The sequence below is a fragment of the Balaenoptera musculus genome, chromosome 11, assembly GCF_009873245.2.
Source record: "Balaenoptera musculus isolate JJ_BM4_2016_0621 chromosome 11, mBalMus1.pri.v3, whole genome shotgun sequence".
NCBI classification, from domain to species: Eukaryota; Metazoa; Chordata; class Mammalia; order Artiodactyla; family Balaenopteridae; genus Balaenoptera; species Balaenoptera musculus.
Window position 1 is genome coordinate 36,621,301 of NC_045795.1, and position 21,491 is coordinate 36,642,791.

General features: G+C 36.9%; 1 protein-coding gene across 2 annotated transcripts in view; it reads right to left on the reverse strand.

Moving 5' to 3' along the window:
- The window catches only part of ZFAND3 (zinc finger AN1-type containing 3), a 336,221-nt gene that overhangs the window by 75,829 nt on the left and 238,901 nt on the right, over positions 1 to 21,491 (reverse strand). For both annotated transcript variants that reach the window (XM_036869699.1, XM_036869698.1), the window contains one exon: positions 901 to 1,083. In XM_036869699.1, coding sequence (XP_036725594.1) covers positions 901 to 1,083 — 183 coding nt within the window. The remainder of the gene's footprint in view (positions 1 to 900; positions 1,084 to 21,491) is intronic.

The following is a 21,491-nucleotide window of genomic DNA, read 5'->3' on the forward strand; positions in this document are numbered from 1 at the left end:
CTCGTTAACTGCCTAGAAACACTCGAGGCCCACTTAGTGACAGAGGCAAGGCTTCAACCAAAGCTTCCTAAATCAGGGTAAGTTCCCTAGACCAGTGGTCCTCAATTCTTGCTGCATATTTGAATCCTCTGAAGAATTAAAAAGAACAGATCACTGAGCCTCACTCCAGACCAGTTAAATTACAGATTCAGGGAATGGTGCTGAAGATTAAAATTGTTCTAAAAATCCCCAGTGGATTCTAATTTACAGCCAGGGCTGAGAACAACTGCCCTAAACTGGTTCAAAACCTCGTGTACCCTGACAGTTAACATAAAAGGCGATCCTTTAAGAAAACCTTAAGTGGGCTTCCCTGGTGGCGCAGTGGTTAAGAATCCGCCTGCCAATGCAGGGGACACGGGTTCGAGCCCTGGTCCGGGACTATCCCACATGCCGCGGAGCAGCTAAGCCTGTGCGCCACAACTACTGAGCCTGCGCTCTAGAGCCCGCAAACCACAACTACTGAGCCTGAGTGCCACAACTACTGAAGCCCGTGCGCCTAGAGCCCGTGCTCCACAATAAGAGAAGCCACTGCAATGAGAAGCCCGCACACCACAACGAAGAGTAGCCCCCGCTCTCCACAACTAGAGAAAGCCTGTGCACAGCAACGAAGACCCAACACAGCCAAAAATAATAAATAAATAAAATAAATAAATTAAAACACACACACACACACAAAAAAACCTTAAGCTCAATGGAAGGCTGAAACTTACTCTCTACCTTGCTGACTTGGGCCTATATGTTAACACTTAATCTTGAATTGAAAGAGCTGCTATCATTTTTTCTGGAAGAGGCATTACCAAGAAACTCATGATATGATTCTGAGGCTGCTTTCTCTACCACTTCACAGGATCTGAGACTTACACTCCTCTTTACTTGGTGAAGTTACATTCAGTTCTGTCGGAAGCGGCTGCTGGCTGGGACTAAGAGTTGGCGTGGTTATCGAGGTATTGCTGTTGTCACTGGTGGTCTCTTCGGAAAACAAATCTGATTGGCTGTTACTTGTACTTGGAGCGGAATCATCGTCTGGTTGTTTCTTTTGAAAATCTGAAGAGAAAGAGTGAGAAAACCAGTTTAAATAAGGAGTTCACAATCGTCTTGGGTATTAGAAAATAATGCAAGTTAGTATAAAAATTAAAACTAATTTGGGTGATAAAAAGAATTGAAGTAAAATACTGGTCAAAAACATAGAAGATTGGTGGAGGGTAAGTGAGTTAAAGATTTCCAAGATGAGTGGTAGACATACTGATTTTAACGCAAGACTCTGCAAAGCCAAATACATGTTAAAATTTTAGGGTAGGGGTAATCAAGGATAAAACAAATAAAGAAAAGTTGTTCAAACCAATAAAGGACAGGTTAAGAAGGAGAAAAACAGCAGAGGAAAAAAGGGGAAATAGAAAACACATAATAATGTGGCAGAAATAAGTACAGATGTATCAGTAGTGGTAATAAACGTAAACAGACTAAACTTAGCAGTTAAAAGATAGAAAATTCAGACTGAATAAACAAAGTCCTGTTTTATGTAGTTCCTAAGAGACATACTAAAAACATTAACATGAGAGAAAACTTTCAAAGTATATAAACAAAATACCAGCAAATACAAATGATTAAAAAGCCAGTAACAGCTATAGTACTGTTAGGAAATGTAGACTTTAAGGCAAAAACATTATTAGAGATAAAGAGGATCATTATATAAGAGTGAAAAAAATTAGCAGAAATCTAAAACAACTCTTAATCTGTATGCACCCAATAACAAAGCCTCAAAATAGGTAAAGCAAAAATGATTGTATCTATGGGAAACTGACAATTAGGTAATGAATTATTTTCAAACACATTTGGAATATTTATAAAAACTGCCTAAAACCTGGATAAACCTTGACCACACATTAGGTTATAAAGCAAAAGTCTCAACAGATACCAAAGAATTAGTAAGATATAGGCATTATGAATTGACCACAGAGCAATTAAGTTAAAAATTGGTAACAAAAATCCTATATATTTGTAAGTTTCTAAAATACACTTTAAACTCATGGGTCAAATTAGAAATTAGAAAATATGTATAATTAAATGATAATGTAATTACTACTTATCACTATCCAGTAAAGATAAAGATGCACATACATTACCTATACCCCATTTTTATTACTAGGTATATGCCTGACAGAAATTCAGCACACAGGTACAAGGATATTGATTACATACTGTTTGTAATAGTAAAAAGTCAGACCTAAAGGACCATAAATTATATTATATTCAAATAATGGAATAATGTACACAGTGAAAATAACTATTGCCACACACATCAACATGAATAAATCTCAAAATTATAATGTTAAACAAAAAAGCAAGTCACTAAATAACATAGTAAGACTGTACTGCACAAACCTTAAAAACAGGCAGAACTTCAAATAATATATTGTTTAGGAATATGTATCTATAAACACTAAAAAAATTAACACAATTCAGGAGGGTTGTTACCTCTGAGATTTGGGGGGGGTGGGGAGTGTGAAGTGAGAGCTATGCAGAAATATTCAAAATTATAGGTAATGTCCATTGACAGAGAATAGATTAAAATGATACATTCATTCATATGATGAAATACTCTATGGCAGTTAAAATAAATGAATAGAGCTATAAGTACAACAGAAAAATCTCAAAAACAATGTTGAGAGAGACAAGCAAGCTACAGAAAGATATGTATCTAATAATATTTATATAAAAATTTAAAATATGTAAAAATATATTGTTTATTGGTACATAATTACAATATAAAAACATGTGGAAATGATACACCAAGTTTAGGATAATAGTTATCTGGGGGTGGGAGGGAGGGAGGAACCGGGATCTTCAATTCTATCTGTAATTTTTTTTACTTCTTAAAGCTAGTGGTCAGCGTATGACTGTTTAAATTATTATGTTTAGTCTCGGTATGTTTCATTTTAAAAAATCTTATGCTAGTCTATGAAGTACAGATTATACTTCACTGCATCAATTCAGAAAAGGAACAGAAGATCCTGACAACTCCATTTTGCCTTATCTTTTGAACCAGAGAAGCTGTTGCTATTATGCTCTATAACCTCATCAGAATCACTATTCTGACATATTCTGAGAATAATAATAGCTAGCTAGCATTTATGTTGCATTTACCATGTGCCAGGCACTGAACTAAATGTTGTATATATTTAACTCATTTACTTTAATCCTCTGAACAACCCTAACAAGGGAGTTATAATTACCACCACTTTACTGATGAAGAAACTGAGGCTCAGAAAATTTAGGTAATTTGTTCCAAGTTAATAGCTAGTAAGTAGCAGGATCAGGATTTAAATACAGATCCATCTGACACAAAAACTCATGGTCTTCAATCTCAACCACAGGATGTAGAACGGTGTGCATTAGACTGGCCCAAGGAAAAGGCCTCCATGTCAAGCCCCCACCCATTTACAGCACCAATGGTGAATGCAATGGATTTAGCCAAAGAATTGCTAACCTGCTGTGCATGCCCATTAGTGATCTAAAGCCTCTACTGCTTCTGTGTATTTATTTCTCCTAGCCACTTTCTTATTTTCAGTGTTTTGACATTTCAAAATGGGTTATTATCTCAATGTTATTTGTACAGCACCCTCAGAGAAAAAGGTACTGTATAAGTGGAATAAAAATATTGCAAATGATGCTTCTTTTTTATATCATATCATCTCATTAGCTCTCCTATGTCAATAATCATTGTGTCCCTCCTATAGCCACCTTTCTACCATTTAATTGGAAATGTTATAAGACCCTAAAAGAACTGAAACTGAGTCATCATTGTACTATTTAACAGAATCTCCACTGCCTCAAGACAGACAAACACATAGAATCACTCACTGAGGCACAATAACCCTTTGAAGTTAAATGATGCTGGGGTCTAAAGACAATTACCAGGTCCCACCTACACAATCTCCAGCCCATGTTTGCCATGCTCCTTGCTTGATGTTCAGGTACTTTTCTTCAAGTTTTCTTTTGTAAATCTGCAGCTGTCATAAGGCTCCTTCCTTTAACCCATCCTCCCACTGATGCCTTCTTCTGCACCTCCACTGGACGATGGTGTGAAAAAGTCATCGGGCTAAAAGTAAAGATTACAAACCAAACTGGCTGCAAACAAGAGAACTAAGTAGAAGCTTTTACACATTCTCCATTTCAATTCAATAAAGAAACCAGAAATAACAGAATTTTACAACCAGAATTAACTTTAAAGATCTAGCTCAATCATCTCATTTGACAGATGAAGAAAGCAAGAGCCAAGAAAGTTAATGCAACCCACCAGAAATTCACAGTTAATTATAAGAGTTTTCTAACTCTTAGGCCAAAGTTAGCAGCTTATATGATACAAAGAGCTTTAGAGTTGGACCTGGATTCAAATTCTGACTTGCCTATTTACTGGGCATATGGCTAAAAGCAAACTGTTTACTCTTTTGGGCCTTGTCTGTAAAACGAAGGGAGGGAGTTATTTCTACCTCTCAGGATAGTGTGAATTAAACAAGATAATGTACATAAAGTATCTGTGCATGGGTACTCAAAAAATGATAGTCATTAAAGAGAAAAGGTATTTTCCTGGTTTAAAGAAAGAACCATCTCTTCCTTTTAGCCCTGACGTTTGCATTACAGTTCTTACTCTCTTGTTCCTTTCTTTCTGAATCATTCAGCATCCAACTTCTGACTACTGACCAAAAGAAACAGAAGGAAAAAAAATCCCAGGAGTCTACTCCAAGGACAAAGGGGAGCAGATTTATGTCCCATGTAAAAAAGTAAACAATAAAACAGGCAGAGACTGCCTCTCGTTAACTCTACTCTGGAAAGCAGCGCAGGAAAGGAACAGAAATAGTCACTCCATTTGATCCAGACACAGAAAAGACTTGTTCACTTGTTGTTTTACAGTTCTCATACAAATGGGAAAACTAGAGCTCTCCAAGCTTATCCATCTCTTTAAGAAAAAAAAATTAGGAAAAATTATCTATTTTTGTAAATTGTTAAGAGTTTACGGTATACACAAAGGTATAAACTTGGTCTTGAATAGAGTTTTTCCAAAATAAACTGCTATTTGTAAAACCTAAGTAAAAACCTTTGAACTTTAAAGGGACTGCTGTTGAAAAGTGAACAGAAGCCAAGATCTTGGCAGCTTACCTTATTATCAACTAAGAGAAAAAATAATTTCTCGACGAAGGTACTCTTGGAACCTGCGGTATCCAGAAATGAGATGGTTCCACAAGCTAGAAAAACTGACCTAATGGTACCAGCTGAGCCAAAATGGCCAGTGAAGAAGTGCCTGGGGCTGGTTACAAACATACTCACTAGACATATTTTTTTCTCACAGGTCAATCTTCTTACTACAAAGTATACCTCAAAAGACTGGGAGCACCAAGAAAGCACATGGTCCTGCTCTGCCGACAAGCTCATTCACCTGGGCAGCCTCACTGGGACTGTAACTTATCTAGTCATTACTCAAAACTCATATGTATGTGTGTGTGTGTATGTGTGTATATATATGTGTGTGTATATACACATCTCAATAGCTGATCTCTCATATGTACTACACAGACTTGGCAAGATGCTTAACTCAAACTCCCACCCAGCTTCCAGATTATGACCATAACTATGTCTTTTTGAATGATTTGTTCAAGGCAAAGAATACCCAAAAGTGATTTGGCAAGGACTTCACTAAACTTTCTTTCTTTGAAAATAAATTATTTTTTAAAAACCCTCCTTGCTAACCTACTTTTTGCTCTTAGCAATACATCGCGACTATTTTTTACAGATCTCTGGGATCGCTGATGGGTACACAGAATGTCCACTTATAAGATAGAAATTAAACCAATTCACTTTTGTTATACATTTGCAATTACCAATTTTTCACTATTATAAGCAGATTTCATCAAACTTCCTCAGGTTATGTTGCTAGAAGTAGATCAATTAGGTAGAAGAGGACGCACATTTTTAAAGCATTTGGCACACACTGTCAAATCCTCCTGGCGCAGCACCCTGTGATTTCCCACAGCACGAGCCTTACTATGGCATGTAAGAATCATCTGTTCACTTCTCCGTCTCCTACATTATACAGGCCTGGGACAAAAACACTGCTCCACAGATGTTAACTAAATGAGTAAGTGGCCAAATGTTTTTTAGTAGAAAGCCCATCACTGGATTACATTTAAAATTATTTTTTCAATTGTTATTTTAAACCCTTCAAACACTATTCTGTGTGCCTCTAAGGGCAGTCCTAGCATCATCTGGTTTAGCATTTCTAAAAGACGAAGTGCTATGAATTCCTATTTTCATAATCAATAAGGAGAGATGAGAAATTCAACTGCATTTGTTCTAACTCACTCATTAAATCTGTTTGGCCACTAATAAGGCTTCTATATCATTATTACAGACACTAAGCTGGGTATAAAGAAAATTAAACTGGAGGTGAAAGAGGAACTAAGAATGAAGTGCCTGCTATGAGGCAAGGCACTATGTTCATTCAGAGGCCTTACGTTCATTTTCTCATTTAATCCTCAAAATAAACTGGGTGGTAGATGTCATCCCCATATTTCAGCAGAGGACAGCGGGCATGGCAAGTTTGGGCAACCTGCCCCTCCTAACAAATGCCGGAGCTAGGGTGTGAGGCCCAAATTCGTGTAATTCTCGTATGCTACTTCCCACTACAGCATGCATCACTGAAGCAACCACAGCCCAGCTTGCAGGGGTGACTTTTCCAGTTCCCGCATTTCCATTCCTAGGCTCAAACCCCATCTGACTCTGTATCACAGATTACAACTCCACATTCCCACTGGAAGCTTTAATTTGGTATTTCACCCCATAAAATGCTTCATGTTTCCAGTAGCCAATTAAAGTAAAATGGAAATGTTGACAATAAAAATTTAATTTTGATATCTCAAAGGTTTGGTTCATGCAAGGCATAGTATAAAAGCCTCCTCTAACAAAACAGGGCCTTTTCTCCTCTTTTCTTCGTCTCTTCTCCTAATTTATCTCCATAACAGACTACAGCTTCCATTCATAAGCACATTTCTACGTTTTCAAAGCTTCACATTCCCACCCCAACCACAAATCTTAGATATCTTATTTTAAAAAGCTACAAAGCTGTTAGCAGTAGCCAACCAATTCATAAGCCAGAGTTCTAGCCTCCTAATTAAAATCTTAATAAAATTCTAGTATTTGAATGTTAATCTGGGTTAACAGCCTCAGAAAAAGACAAACTGGTTTAAACAAGAATTAGCAAGAACCAAAGGACGAACTAATTACTATTATTAAAGCCTTAAAATGCACTCACTCACCTTGGATCCTAGCTTATGGGGAAAACTGTGATCTGCTCAATGTGGCTGTGTTCATTTAAACTTTCTTTCATGAGTGATCTCTTCTAACTTCTTTAAAAAACAAAAACCAAAACCTTTACCCTACCGAATTCTCTCTCATGATGATTCCTTCCCTTTAAAATTCAGACTCTTCATTGACTGATTGATACTGTTTTGATACTGATACTTTCAAACAAATTTTAAACACACACACACACACATATGTGTATGTATATATACACACACCCACATACCATATATATATCCTGTTGAGGATAAATGACTCCTGTCCTGTGTTCCCTATCTATGCCCACAAATCTGTCTACTTTGAGGTATTACCTCAGAAATTAAAAGGGACCTTGTCTTCTGTCCTTTTCTGGGGATGGTGCCAACATTCTCCTAGGGACTGAAGTCAGAAGCCTGGGAAACATCTCAGACTCCACATTCTCCCTCTCTTAATTCTACATCTCAAAAATCACCAAGTCTAGTCTTTACCAGTCCTAAATATTTCTGGAATCCATGCACTTCTCTATTTCCACTCTAATCTAAGTCATCATCATCTGTCAGATTGCTTCAATAGCATGCTAACTCATTTCTTTGTATCCTATCCTCTCTTGGCCCTAATTCATTCTAATTCATTCTACACAAAGCAATCAGAGTGACGTAAAAAACAAATTTTGACACAGTCATTTTCCTCCCTAAACCCTGAATGAGCTTCCATTACCTTAATAATCATATCCAAATTCCTAAACATGGCTTACAAGTTAGAAGTCTCTCCATGAACTGGCTTCTGGCTATCTCTTCAGTCCCGTCTTAAGCCACTGCTCCTCCTCTCCCTCCTCCTGCTTCAGCCATACTGGAGTGCTTTTGGTTTTTTCTGAACACTATTCTTTTTCTCATCCTGGAGTACTTTGATCAGGCATGTGGGAGACTCTTTTTCTTTATCTTGCTATTCACCTTGGTAACTCCTACTCATTTTGAACCTTAACTTAAGCACTCTTTCCTCAGGGAGGCTCTTAAGATGAACCACAGAAGACACTTAATAAATATTTCTGGGTGAATGAATGAATGTCTTACTCACCGTACATCCCAGTCCCTAGCAAAATGCCTGCCACACAATATACAATATAGATTTGTTGAATTTAACTTATTTGATACTGGTGAACATACCAAGTTTAAAAACGTTTGTTCTCTCAGACATTAATAAGTAGACTTCAAATTGCTATAAAAATGTATTTCTAGGAAACAAGAATGCAACTACATACAGCAGAAATATTAAGTACCCCCTTCAATAAGCAGATGTTTGAATTTTACAAACTATCCCTTCACATATAAACTTTTTCTTCCTTACTACACACCACAGGTAACTGGTTCTGATAGAACTCAAAAGGTCTCTCAAGTCCTGTTTGCTTAGATTCAAACCACAAAGCTGCAAGCTTTTATTTCAGAATACTAGAAATAACACTAGACTGGCTCCCAAAAGCATGTCTTCAAATGCTTCCTGCAAAAGTAGGCAGTAGAGAATATATGAAGGTGACAAAGCTTATAAGCAAAACTCTTATCAGTAATTAAGCTTATTTTGTAATCTGGTTTATCACTGAAATTATACAGTCCCTAAATTCTTCACACCTATAGCGCCTACTGCTCAGAATTGTGAACTAGCAAAAAAAAAAAAGAAGGTATTTGGAAGAAGGCTTGTTTCTTATACAGCATTTATTGCGCAGACTATACAGTTTTCCCAGCAATAGTGTCTCATATTCATTTACAGGGCATAAATTAACATGTTAACATAACAGCAAATACCTAACAATCCATTAGTACTACAGTAACATAGTGCACAAGAGACACATTTACCTCATTTTGGTCTAACCTCAAAAACGTGTCAATTTTCTAAAAAACTGAAAACACAAGGAGAAGTTTTCTGAATATTGTGACCTTAATCTAGTTTCAACAAAATGAGAATTTGATGGTGTGTGTGCATATACATACATCCTACACATACAGCTCAACCAGCAAAATAAACAACAGAGTAGGCATATTGTGTAAATACTAGACAAAGCTGACAAAATAAAATAGGCAAATTAGAACCAAAAAACGAAACAAAAAACTCTGACCTATCTGTTTACAGCTGATCCTTGGTACCATTTAAAGACCTCCCTCAGGGCTTCCCTGGTGGCGCAGTGGTTGAGAGTCTGCCTGCCAGTGCAGGGAACACGGGTTTGGGCCCTGGTCCGGGAGGATCCCACATGCCGTGGAGCAACTGGGCCCGTGAGCCACAACTGCTGAGCCTGCGTGTCTGGAGCCTGTGCTCCACAACAAGAGAGGCTGCGATAGTGAGAGGCCCGCGCACCGCGATGAGGAGTGGCCCCCGCTTGCCGCAACTGGAGAAAGCCCTCGCACAGAGACGAAGACCCAACACAGCCATAAATAAATAAATAAATAAACTCCAATCTCTTTAAAAACTAAAAATAAAAAATAAAGACCTCCCTCAAACCAACAGTCCTTACTGTCATTCATGAATCATCGGATGGCACAGGTGTGGCACGAACATAACTGCTGGAGAGGCTGGAGCCCGGAAGATTTTTTTCAGTTCAGACCTAAGGTTACAAATGCCGCAGAAAGACTTCAGTGACAACAGAACAGAAAATTAGAAAAGCTTTGGGAATACACTAGAAAAAGAAAATGCTCCTTTTTTAGATCCTTGGTTGTTTTTATAATTGTATGCACAGTCTTCATGCTACCAGCCCTTCATTTTACCATGAAGAAGTGACAGGAGAAAAGACAAAACTCCCTCTCACTGGCCCTCCCTTTTGGGGAAGTGGAAGGAGAGCAGTGTTTGTGCTCCTGCCCACTGATACCCTTGTAATTCGGTCCTCTTTGTCTTTGTTCCCCTCCATGGGTGACGGGCAGCTCTTGCCTTTAACGATATTTCATTTCCACTCAGTTCTCAGTCTCACCATCTCACATCAGGGTCACAGACCACCAAGCTTCAGTCCTCCTACAGTTAAGCCCTATTGGCAAGCTGAGCACTTCACGTTTCAGGAAATTCAACTCAGGGTGGTGGTGGTGGTAACTTTTGAGACACACTTTCCCTTAAGATAAAACTTGCAAATGTTCAGCACAAATACTTATTTTTCAAACAGTGCAAAACGGTATATTTTAAGAATGGCAACCTCTTTCTCAAAATGTTAACAGACCACACATTGGTTTAAACTGCTAAGAGAAATTTTTTTAAAGGATGAAGTGATAGGTTTGCTAACATTTTATTACATCTATTAAAGCATATCAGGGGATGTTCAGCAAAGACCATGATTTTCACAAGATCCAAAGATCAGGGCTAACTGACTAATGTTTATCCGATGAACTCAAGGTAGCAAAAGAATATATAATGCCTGTGTGAGTCACAATGCCCAAAAAGGCATTTGTCTAATAATAGAAAGAGTACATGTTCTCTCTGAAGAACACTATGGATAGTTATTAAAAAGCTGTAGCATAAAGTAAGGGAAAACTTGTCCTTCACGTAATGGTTACCAGATAAAGACCTAAGAGATTTTTTCACTCATGAGAAAAGCTCGTGCAGTTACCTACAGATCCTCTGTCATAGTGTGGTGTTTAGGAATGCAGAATGAACCCTGGCTCAACCTCTTAACTGTTGTGTGACCTTGGGCGAGTTATTCAACTTCTCTTCCTTCAGTTTTCTCCTTCTCTAAAATGGGAATAATAATCACATCTACTTCATATATTATGTGGATTATATTAGATAATTACATGTGAAAAGTTTCAGAACAATGCCTGGCTAGTAAGTCTCAAATTAACTATGGACTTATTACACTTCTGCCTTCTTGCACACAATTTAAATATTTGCTAGTTTGAGACTGTAACAATGAAAAATAATTTCTCTGGAACCAATGAATGAACAGAAGGGAATTACATCTAACTCGTCTTCATAACAATGTACACTAGGTAAGCCAATCTGGGCTTATAAACTCAGAAATTTACAGGGACCAGGTAGATATCATAAATGTACAAAGTCAGCTGGCTTAAAGTAGCGGGAAGTGATGGTTACTGTGGCTAACTGGCAAGTGTAAGCCTCGCCTAAAGGTATCTGATTCCAAACTTAAAAACAAAATTAAAAACCTCCAAATACAACATATCTGTGCCCTGGCAAGCCTGCAGTTTATAAGATGCCTGATTTAAATAGAGACAAAGTATTTATTATATAAAAGTTTTGTACACTGCATTATCAATTCCACATACTGGTAAGGAAATGATTCATCAGATATATGTGCTTAGATATAAAGAGCAAATAGGAAAGTATAGAGATACAACACAAAGAGAATCAGACAGACCTATGTTAGAATCCTGGCTAAGCTAATCAGAAGCTGTGTGACCTCAAGAAAGTTACTTACCCAATTTGTGATTGTTTCCTCACCTGCAAAAATGTTGAAGACCTATCCTCTAGGATTGTTGTGAGAATGGGAGATAATGTGGGTGTCCCCCACATTACAAAGGTATTGAATAAATTTTTGAATGAATAACAAATGAGTGTCAAAACCCTCATGTAGGTCTACAACAGAGATTCTTAACCTAGGGTTCTTATATCAGCTTAGACTAATGTATGCTGCAATTACAAATGACCCTAAAACCTAGGTGCTTACCACAACAACAGTTTGTTGTTTTTGCCCACATGTGTCTTCATTCCAGGAATCCAGAATGAAAGAGTGGCCCTAACTGGAACACGACTGGTCTTGTGGCAGAGAGAATAGAGCGATGTGGAACCATACCATGGCTGTTAAAGTTTCCATTCATTAGTGACATATGAATTTTTTTGTTCACCTTTAATTTGTTAAAAGATGTCTCATGGTCAAGTCTGATGATGAAGACAGGGAAGTATAATCCTCCCACTGGAAGGGGAGGCAAACACATGGGAACAATAATACAACCTAGGGTTCATAACATGTGTGCACAGAAAATTTTGCATATAGTTCTGGGTTAATCTTATGAAATTATATGCAATACTGTGTATACATACAGGCCCATTTTTCCCCTCAGAAAATAGAACACAGATATTATATTCTGAAAGTTATCACAGACTAAAAGGGCCTAAAAAAAATCAGATTGAGTTTGAAAGAAGTCAAGTCTCAAAAATATGGCCATTACTAGTAATTTTATAACACTAGAGCAATACAACAGACCAAACTCTGGTTTTCTGAGTTGCTGATTACTGGGACAGTGTGGGCTGGGGAAATAGTCTGAATTTTCTACCAGGCTCCATTAAATTCGATTATTGTCTTATGAAAATCTGAGTATATGAATTGCAGTAAAACTACAGTAGGCTGATAACCGGTTTATTGAAAATAAAGTCTTATCTGAGAAAACTGTGATTGCCTGACAACTGAAAACGCTGTTCTTTATAAAATACAAGGCAGTCTAACCCTAATTCAAAATTTAATTTGTTTTAAATTAACAAGGCCATGCTATGTTTATTTTATTTTATTTCTCTTTTAATGATTATAACCCAGTCCTGTTCCTGATTCTCAAATGGATGAAGGTTACTAAGTCAATGTGCTGAAATATTTATAGCTCCCTACCAAATGGGAAAAATAAGCTATTAGAAAATTCTTCTTAGGAACCAACTGCCTTATACTAACCAAATAATCCAATCTGATTCTGTCTAAATTTCATTTAAGACAGGTGAAATTTGATATAACTAACTCATTTTTAAAATATTTTTTCCATTTGGGATTATGCTTTTATTTCACTTGCAACTGTGGGTAAATGCATTTTGAATGGGATGAGGAAGAGGAAGTTATCCATTTAAAAATTATCTTTCAAATATTTGATGGCATGTGCTATAGGCAAATTCTTCCTTTTAAGGTCATAATAGTACTAAACAAATTAAGTGTTAATGTTCTGTGTAGATACAACTCTAATTGGCCCTTACTCTTATTCTACGTAGCCCAACAAGAGGCCATGTAATTCAAACCCTTTATAAACTTCTAATTTACGCAATTAAATTAAATTTGGGCTTAGATCTTACATTAGTTTGAGAGAATTTGCTTACTATTAATTCTGACCAGTAAGAAAAAGGAAAATGAGAAACACTTCATGGGACTTCCCTGGCGGTCCAGTGGTTAAGACTCCACGCCTGCAGGGGGCGCGGGTTCGATCCCTGGTCGGGGAACTAAGATGCCACATGCCACGAGGCATGGCCAAAAAAAATCTTCTTTTAATTTAAGAAAAAGAAAAAAGAGATACACTTCAATTGTCACCACCAATACTCAGCCTTTATAGATGATGCCCTTGGCTTCTAATAGGGATGCTATTAAGAAATAGCCACATAAAACACACCACTTTTTTTTTTAGTTGAAGTATAGTTGATTTACAATATTGTGTTAGCTTTAGGTGTACAGCCTAGTGAGTCAGTATTTTTGCAGATAATATTCCATTATAGGTCATTACAAGAAAATGGGTATAATTCCCTATGTTATACAGTATACCCTTGTTGCTTATCTATTTTATATATAGTAGTTTGTATTTGTTAATCCTATATCCCTGATTTGTTCTTCCCCCACTTCCTCTCCCCTTTGGTAACCACAAGTTTGTCTTCTAGATCTGTGAGTCTGAAACACACTACTTTTTGAAGGGCTGTTACTGAGAACATGGTTCACTACTCTTCTCACAGTCTACTTTAGAGCTCATAGGATGTTGACCTTTGAACTGTTTGCATTTCCATTTTTGCTTTGACTCCTAGGAAGCTCAGATCTCAATCTGCACTCTGTCTTGAATGGTTATACAGAGGTTTATGGCATGAATTTCTGTGTTGACGTTCTTCATCTTCATCTTACTAATCAATCTAAATTTTCCCTTTGTCTTGATTTCTTCTTTTAAAAAGAAAAAGCGTATTGTACTCTGTATGTTATTTTTTACTAAACTACCATTTTTTGGAAAGTAATGATAATTAAATAAAAATAAATACCATAATCTCATTTTTATGTGGGGATTTCATAAAGATAAACATTTGTAAATAATACATATTTACGCCTGTATCTATATTGAAGTGAAGGCTACTAATAAAACCAAAAAGTTAAGAAAATTCCTAGAAAATATATGAATATATCAAGTTAGGAATAAAATTCTAAGTGGACTGCATTATATTTTCTGTATGAGGAGCCCATAGTTATGGTTGCTGTTTTTTTGTTTTTGTTTTTTTCATTTTACCTTTCAGGGCAAAGAAAGCATGCAGAAGAAATATCAACTAAATAGAACTGAACAGGTTTTAAGGCAAGACATGCCAAGTCTAAGTAACAGATCTAAAAATGTGAGGAGTTGAAAAGTAATGGACAAATGAAAATGAACGGAGGATGCTTAGGAGGCTAGGCATAACATTGCCAAAGCAGTACAACAATTTCCCTTGCAGTTTACACTTCAGTTGTCTCAGCACAAATCATACAAACCTAAAAAAGATCTGCTCCATCACTTTTGCATCTTCACATGTACTTTATCAAAAGCAAAAACATCTCCCCAATACAACCAGCCCCAAAGCTCCCATTTCATGAAAGTGATTTACCATTTCACTTGACTCTATATGTGAATAACACTGTAGTGCAAACTCAAGGGAAAAGGCTAGCATGTCAAGAAAGGCTACAGCACATTCCCAATTTCTCTTTTAATACTGTGTTTATCCATTTGATCGATGTTAAATTCCATTCATCTTTTCTCCTAAAAACTATAAAACTGAGAGTGACAAGGAAAATTACATTCTCTTCAGCCAAGTTCTTGCTGAGACATTAGAGATGCTGGCATTCCCAGTCAAGAGTGAATAGTGGCTCTAGCAAGCAGGAGCTCAAATTCTGCAAGATAGCTAAAGGATGAGCTTTTGTTTCTATTTTACTCATTTCAGATAGAGAAAACATTATAGTTACAAACTTATTTGCATAGATAACAATGTTTCCCCCAACAAATCATTTAAAAAGAGCACTGACTAGCCTTACTGTCAACCAAATTAAAATGCAATACTTTTTTTAAAAAAATCAATCTTTTCCATTAACCATTTCGTCATAGTCAGAAATAAATGCACCAAAGGTAGTAATTAGTATATTGCGATGGATGGATGGATGGATGGATGGATGGATGAGAGGATGGGAAGGAGGAAGGGAGGGAAGAAAAGGGTGCAGAGGATTAATGGGAGAAAAATAGCAAAACTGACTTATACTAGAAGTAATTATAATTGGAGGGATAGACTAAAGACTATGGACTAGATTTCTATTGGACTTTTTTATTGGTTTTTGTTGAATTGGCTACAAGTAACTATATAAGAGAAGTGATTCTTTGTGACTACTCCAGTGACAGACCTTGTCACAGAATCTACATTCTTCACCTTGTCATTTTAAAATAATTTCAAAGAATATACTCATGTAATTTTGGAACTGAAAAGCTTTTATAAATAATCTAGTACAAGGTTTTTGATCTAAAAACAATTTCAAAGGTACCACCAGCATTTTAAAGAAACAGAATAGAAAAGAAAATATGAGAATGCCCTGCAGATAGTAAGGTTAAATTCTGTTTTGTAAAACTTTGTTATACATATGTATTAAGCCCATACATATGTGTATACTGATTCACAATGCAAAATGTATTTCTTATTGTAGGACGTAATAAAAAAGTTAAATACCCATGATCGAATACATCTTCATTATACAGATGAGGAAACGGAGGCACAGAGAAGGAAAGAAGTAGACTTGTTCTGGGCATCTTAGTCACTGAAGTAGGAGCTCAAATGAGAAACACAAAAATGTCTGATCCTACAAGGCAAATGCACCCCACTATGAATGCTAATCCATAACTTTCCCAAGTAGGTTTTATATACTGTTAATCATCTATTCTTTAAAATACCCCTTAAAAGTCTGGTATGGCATTCAGACAGTTGTGAACTATTAGTCCTGAATAGCACTAAAAGATAAGCCCTTCTTGATCTGTCTACTTCTCTTGCAGATGTTTCTTGTAGCTGAAAGCCAGTAATGACAAAAATATCCTTATGTTTCTTAAAAAGCAGTTCAAGAAATATATATCAAAAGTTTAAATGAGCACACTTTTTCCCCCTCAAACCAGCCATAGGGGTGAAATGTGCATATTTCACAATCCAGCATTTTCACTTTAAGAAAATTGTTTTAAGGAAAACAAAAGAAGTACAAAAAGTTTTTTCTGTTGTTGTTGTTTTTTAAATGGTGACCTGAGAAAAGAACATAGAAGTCAGCTTGAAAAGATTCACAGTGGCCATATCTGGGACATTCTGAGCATTAAAGACAAAAAAGACAGTAATGGATTATAATGTACTGCATAAAATAAGAATTCATGGGTTCATATTGATATAATTTAAAAATGAGGGAGAAGGGAAAGCTCTTGTTACAGCAGAAAGCAAACTAATAAATATAGAAGAAATATGGTTAATAAAAATCATCAATGGTTGCTAAAACTAGTGGGTGAAATTTTGATGAGGAACAGAATACTTATATAGTCTCAAAGCATCTCCTCACAAATTCCTTATTAATTAGAAAGGAAACATAGTAATTTTATAGTGGAGAAACCTGGGGATTTCACCTTAATCACACATCTGATCTGATGCAATGATGGTACAACATCACTTTTGCAATATTCCTCTCAGAAATGCGTAACTTGAATCTAATCATAAGGAAACATCAGACAAACACAAATTGAGGAACAGTCTACAAAACAATTGACCTGAATTCCTAGTGTCAAGGTCAAGAAAAACAAACAAAAACAGGCTGAGGGACAATTCCAGACTAAAGGAGACTAAAGAGACATGACAATTAATTAATTAATTAATTGACTAATTTTTTTGAGACATGACAATTAAATGTGATGACAAACTCTGATCTGGTGGGGGGGGGGGCGGAGAGAATAGCATAAAAGGGGCTATGAGACAAACGATGAAGTTTGAGGGACTTCCTGGTGGTGCAGTGGTTAAGACTCCACACTCCCAATGCAGGGGGTCCAGGTTCCATCACTGGTCAGGGAACTAGACCCCACATGCATGCTGCAACTAAGAGTTCACATGCCACAACTAAGGAGCCTGCCTGCCACAACTAAGGAGGCTGCCTGCTGCAACTAAGACCCAGTGCAACCAAATAAATAAATATATACATACATATTTTTAATTTGAATATGGTCTGTGGATTAGATAATAAAATGGTATCAGTATTCTATTTCTTGATTTTGATCATTTTACTGTGGTGGTTATATAAGAGAATATCCTGGTTCTAAAGGAACTACACAGTGGAAATAAATATTAAGGATAAAAAGGCATAGTGTCTAATTTATGCTCAAATGGTTCAGGAGAAGATGTGTTTGTGTGTGTGTGTGTGTCCACACACACATATACAGAATGATAAAACAAATCGGGTAAACAACTGTTGAATCTGCATAAAGGATATACTCAAGTTCCTTCTATTATTTTTTTGCAGCTTTTCAAGTTTGAAATTGCATCAAATAAAAATAGTTTTTAAAAGGTGTGTAAATGGAAGCAACCCAAGTATCCACTGGTGAATAAATTAATAAACAAAACATAGTATATGCATGCAATGGAATATTATTCAGCCTTAAAGAGGAAGGGAATTCTGTCACATGCTACAACATGGATGAACTCTAAGGACATTATATTAAATGAAATAAGCCAGTCACAAAATGACAGTGTATGATTCCACTTATATGAGGTATCTAGAGTAGTTAAATTCACAGAGATGGCAAGTAGAATGGTGGTCGCCAGGGGCTGGGGGAGACGGGAATTGAGAGTTGCCGTTTAATGGGTATGGAGTTTGTTTTGTAAGATGAAGAGTTCTGGAGGCTGGCTGCATGCCAATGTGAATGTACTCCACACTACTGAACTGTACACTTAAAAATGTTCAAGATGGTAAACTGTATGTGAATTTTACCACAAGTTAAAAAATCTAATATATATATAATGAATTTCTTTAAAAAGATACATACAAAAAGTCATTGCAACCTTTTCTGTAACAGTGTTAACAACCAAAATGTCCTTCAAGAGGAGAGGAGGCAAGTCTGAATGTACACACACAGTGGAAAAAATAGGCTTACAAGTACTTCATTTAATATACTACTTGTACATAAAAATAAACTGTTTAGGGTTTTTCTTGTTGTTGATCTTTTATCCATTTTCCCCCTAAAGTCTAATAGCAATACACCGTAAGTTTAGGGGTAGTAATATCCAGGTGGTAGAATTAAGAAGGGAAATATTTTCTATACTTATGTCATAATTGGCTTTTTTTAAACAATCAGTATGTATTTTTTTTTTAGTATGTATTTTTTAATATTGAAAACAAAACATAGAGAACATGACAAATATCTGCATTCTCACCACCTAGATTCAATGAATTTTAGTATCTGTTGTATTTGCATTACGTCTGTGTGTCATCAATAGGCTAGAAGGTAATACAGCTTTCTAACAGAGCTACTTCTACCCTTAGGTTCCTCAGTACAGCAATGGCAGATGAAAAGACAGGATAAGATGCATAAGACCAGAGGACTTGGACCAGCAGATGAATCCTCGAAGCTCTGCTTTGGCTGAACTGCAGAGCAGCTTTGGAAGCCCCCTTCCCCATACGTGGATGCCCATGAAGGAGCAGAGTGTGGCCCCCAACTCTGTCTTTACTCTGTACCCTGTCCATTCTTGGGCACTTGTATTAATTGGCTCATACCCTTCCACACAACCCCGTCATAGATAATAGATATTAAGACCATGTGATGGAAAAGTCAGTCCCTGCAAGATTACGGACATGCAGTTTGGGAAATTAATCTTTGATTCACCCAACTTTGCAGTAAACATTTAGTAACATGCTGGGTTTGCTATCAGTTATTTACACTTGGTGAACAGGCAGTCACTTGGCTGGTCTCCAGAAGAGCTGGGAGGGGACATGAGAGCACAACCTATACACTCACCCCTCAACAAAGTGACAAAGATGAGCTTTCTAAAGGGCCCAAAAAGAGTCCTCATCCTAATTAAGGAGTACTGGCAGTGACTGGGTGCCCCTGTGTGGCTCCTCCCCAGTGGGAAGTGCTACTGTGCCCCCTGCTCTGGGATAAGCTGTTTCCTTTATCTACATTAAAGCATGTATACCTTTTACCTAGCAGCCAATGCCTTTCAATTAATTATATAATCAACATCAGCTAAATGCATGGGCAACCTGGATCATGGGGAAATTTTTATCAAGAAGTTGTTATCTAAGCACTTACCTTTAAAATGGTGATGAGTTGGTGGTTATAATGCTTGTTAAACAAGTGCCATTAAACTTTGTAAACCAAAAATCTGAACTGTGACACACTCTAAATTCTTCGTGGAGACAAGTGAATACTGGGTCAGCTTAAAGGAAAATGTAAGTTATTATACTTATTTAAGGACAAAAATGTTTGACACAATTTATGCATGAAATCAGGACTCAGAGGGAAAAAAGATTTTCAAGTCTTATTTATAACGCATTCCTGTACTACGGATATGCCTATTTTCTTTAATTAGCTAGAGTACCCCAACCATGCTTATCCTGATCAGAATGTTACACTTCATGATCTGAAAAATCTGAGATGAGTATATGGCAAGAAACAGTGTTTACTGACATCCTAGAAGGTGAATTCCACTCAACTACCCTGAGCTTGAACCCCAGCTTGCATCAAACATCAGGAAGACCACAACAGGAGGGCTACACCAAGGCCTGGCTATCACTCAGATAATACTAAAAACATTCTCTACTCATTTCCTGATATTTTACGTTGTGTGTGTTTACCTATTACACTTTACAACCCTTTAAGAGGTTCTAAGCTAGAAATGGCCATGGGATTCCTATTCTCTGCTCCGAAAGTGACTCAATAGCTCAAAGAAAGAAAAAAAAAAGTCAGGTTAGCAGGATATCACATGACTATGGTTGAGATTCTGCTCCTTAGGCAAAAACTACATTATGTTCTACACAAGCTCTGAAGCGACAAGCAGAATTAAATGGACAAGTGTTGTCTGTTCAAGTGAAAAGGTATACATTATATAGAAACTGAATTCTGATTTTATAAGTTTTTGGATATACCATCAGATAGTTTAGCTTTTAAAATATATTCAGGTATTTAATATTACATGTTAAAATTTGCTTACCAACTTGGCTTAAGTTTATTTCTATTTGATTCATTTCTATCTGTTGATACTCTATTTGATGAGTCATTGTACTCATACCTTCCTTTAAACATATTTAATTATATAATTTTTAAATATATTAAAATTTGAAATCTGTGTCTAAGTCCAACATCTGGGCCTACTGAAAGGCAGTTCCTATTGCCTGTTGTTTTTTTCCCCTACATATGGTCATACTTCCCATTTTTTTTTTTGCATATCTTATAATTTTTTGTTGAAAACTGGACATTTTAGATAATATATTGTACCAACTCTGGTTACTTACTCTCCCCGTTTGTGGGGCTTTTGTTGTTGTTTGGTTGGCTGGTTGGTTATCTGTTTAGTGGCTTGGTTGTACTAATTCTGTGAAGTCTATTTACCCTGCAATGTGCAGTTCAGACTTTCCAAAGTCCCTGTTAAGGCTTTTCCCTTGTTTTTATCTTTTAGCCGAGATTCCCATGGGTCACCACTGGGTCCACATAAAGCACTTATTGATCAGAGGTTGTACTTAAGCCTCCTTAGCCAGTTAGGTTTTCAGTCTCTTAATGTTTGTGTGGCTTGGAGACTGCTTTCACTTTCCAAGGAATTTATGATTTTGTCCTGCATTCAGCTAGGGAACGGCAGCTTGCAGGTACTCTCTCTACTACCAGGAGGGTGCAGCCTTGGGCATTCGCACAGTCTTCCACACCACCAGGGATGAATGTGCAATGTGGCTTTCCAGGAATTCCCCCGGGGTCAGAATAACTTACTGTTTAGTCAGTATTTGTTTTTAAGTTGTGCTTAAGACCTCTGAGCCAGTAAGACTTCCACATTTTGCTGATGGATCTGTATATGGCTTGAGGAATGCTTGCAAGTCCACCCCACATCCTGCTCAAACTGCTCCCAAGTGGGTACAGTCTAATGCACGCGGCACAGCTTTCCACATCCCAAGAAATGGC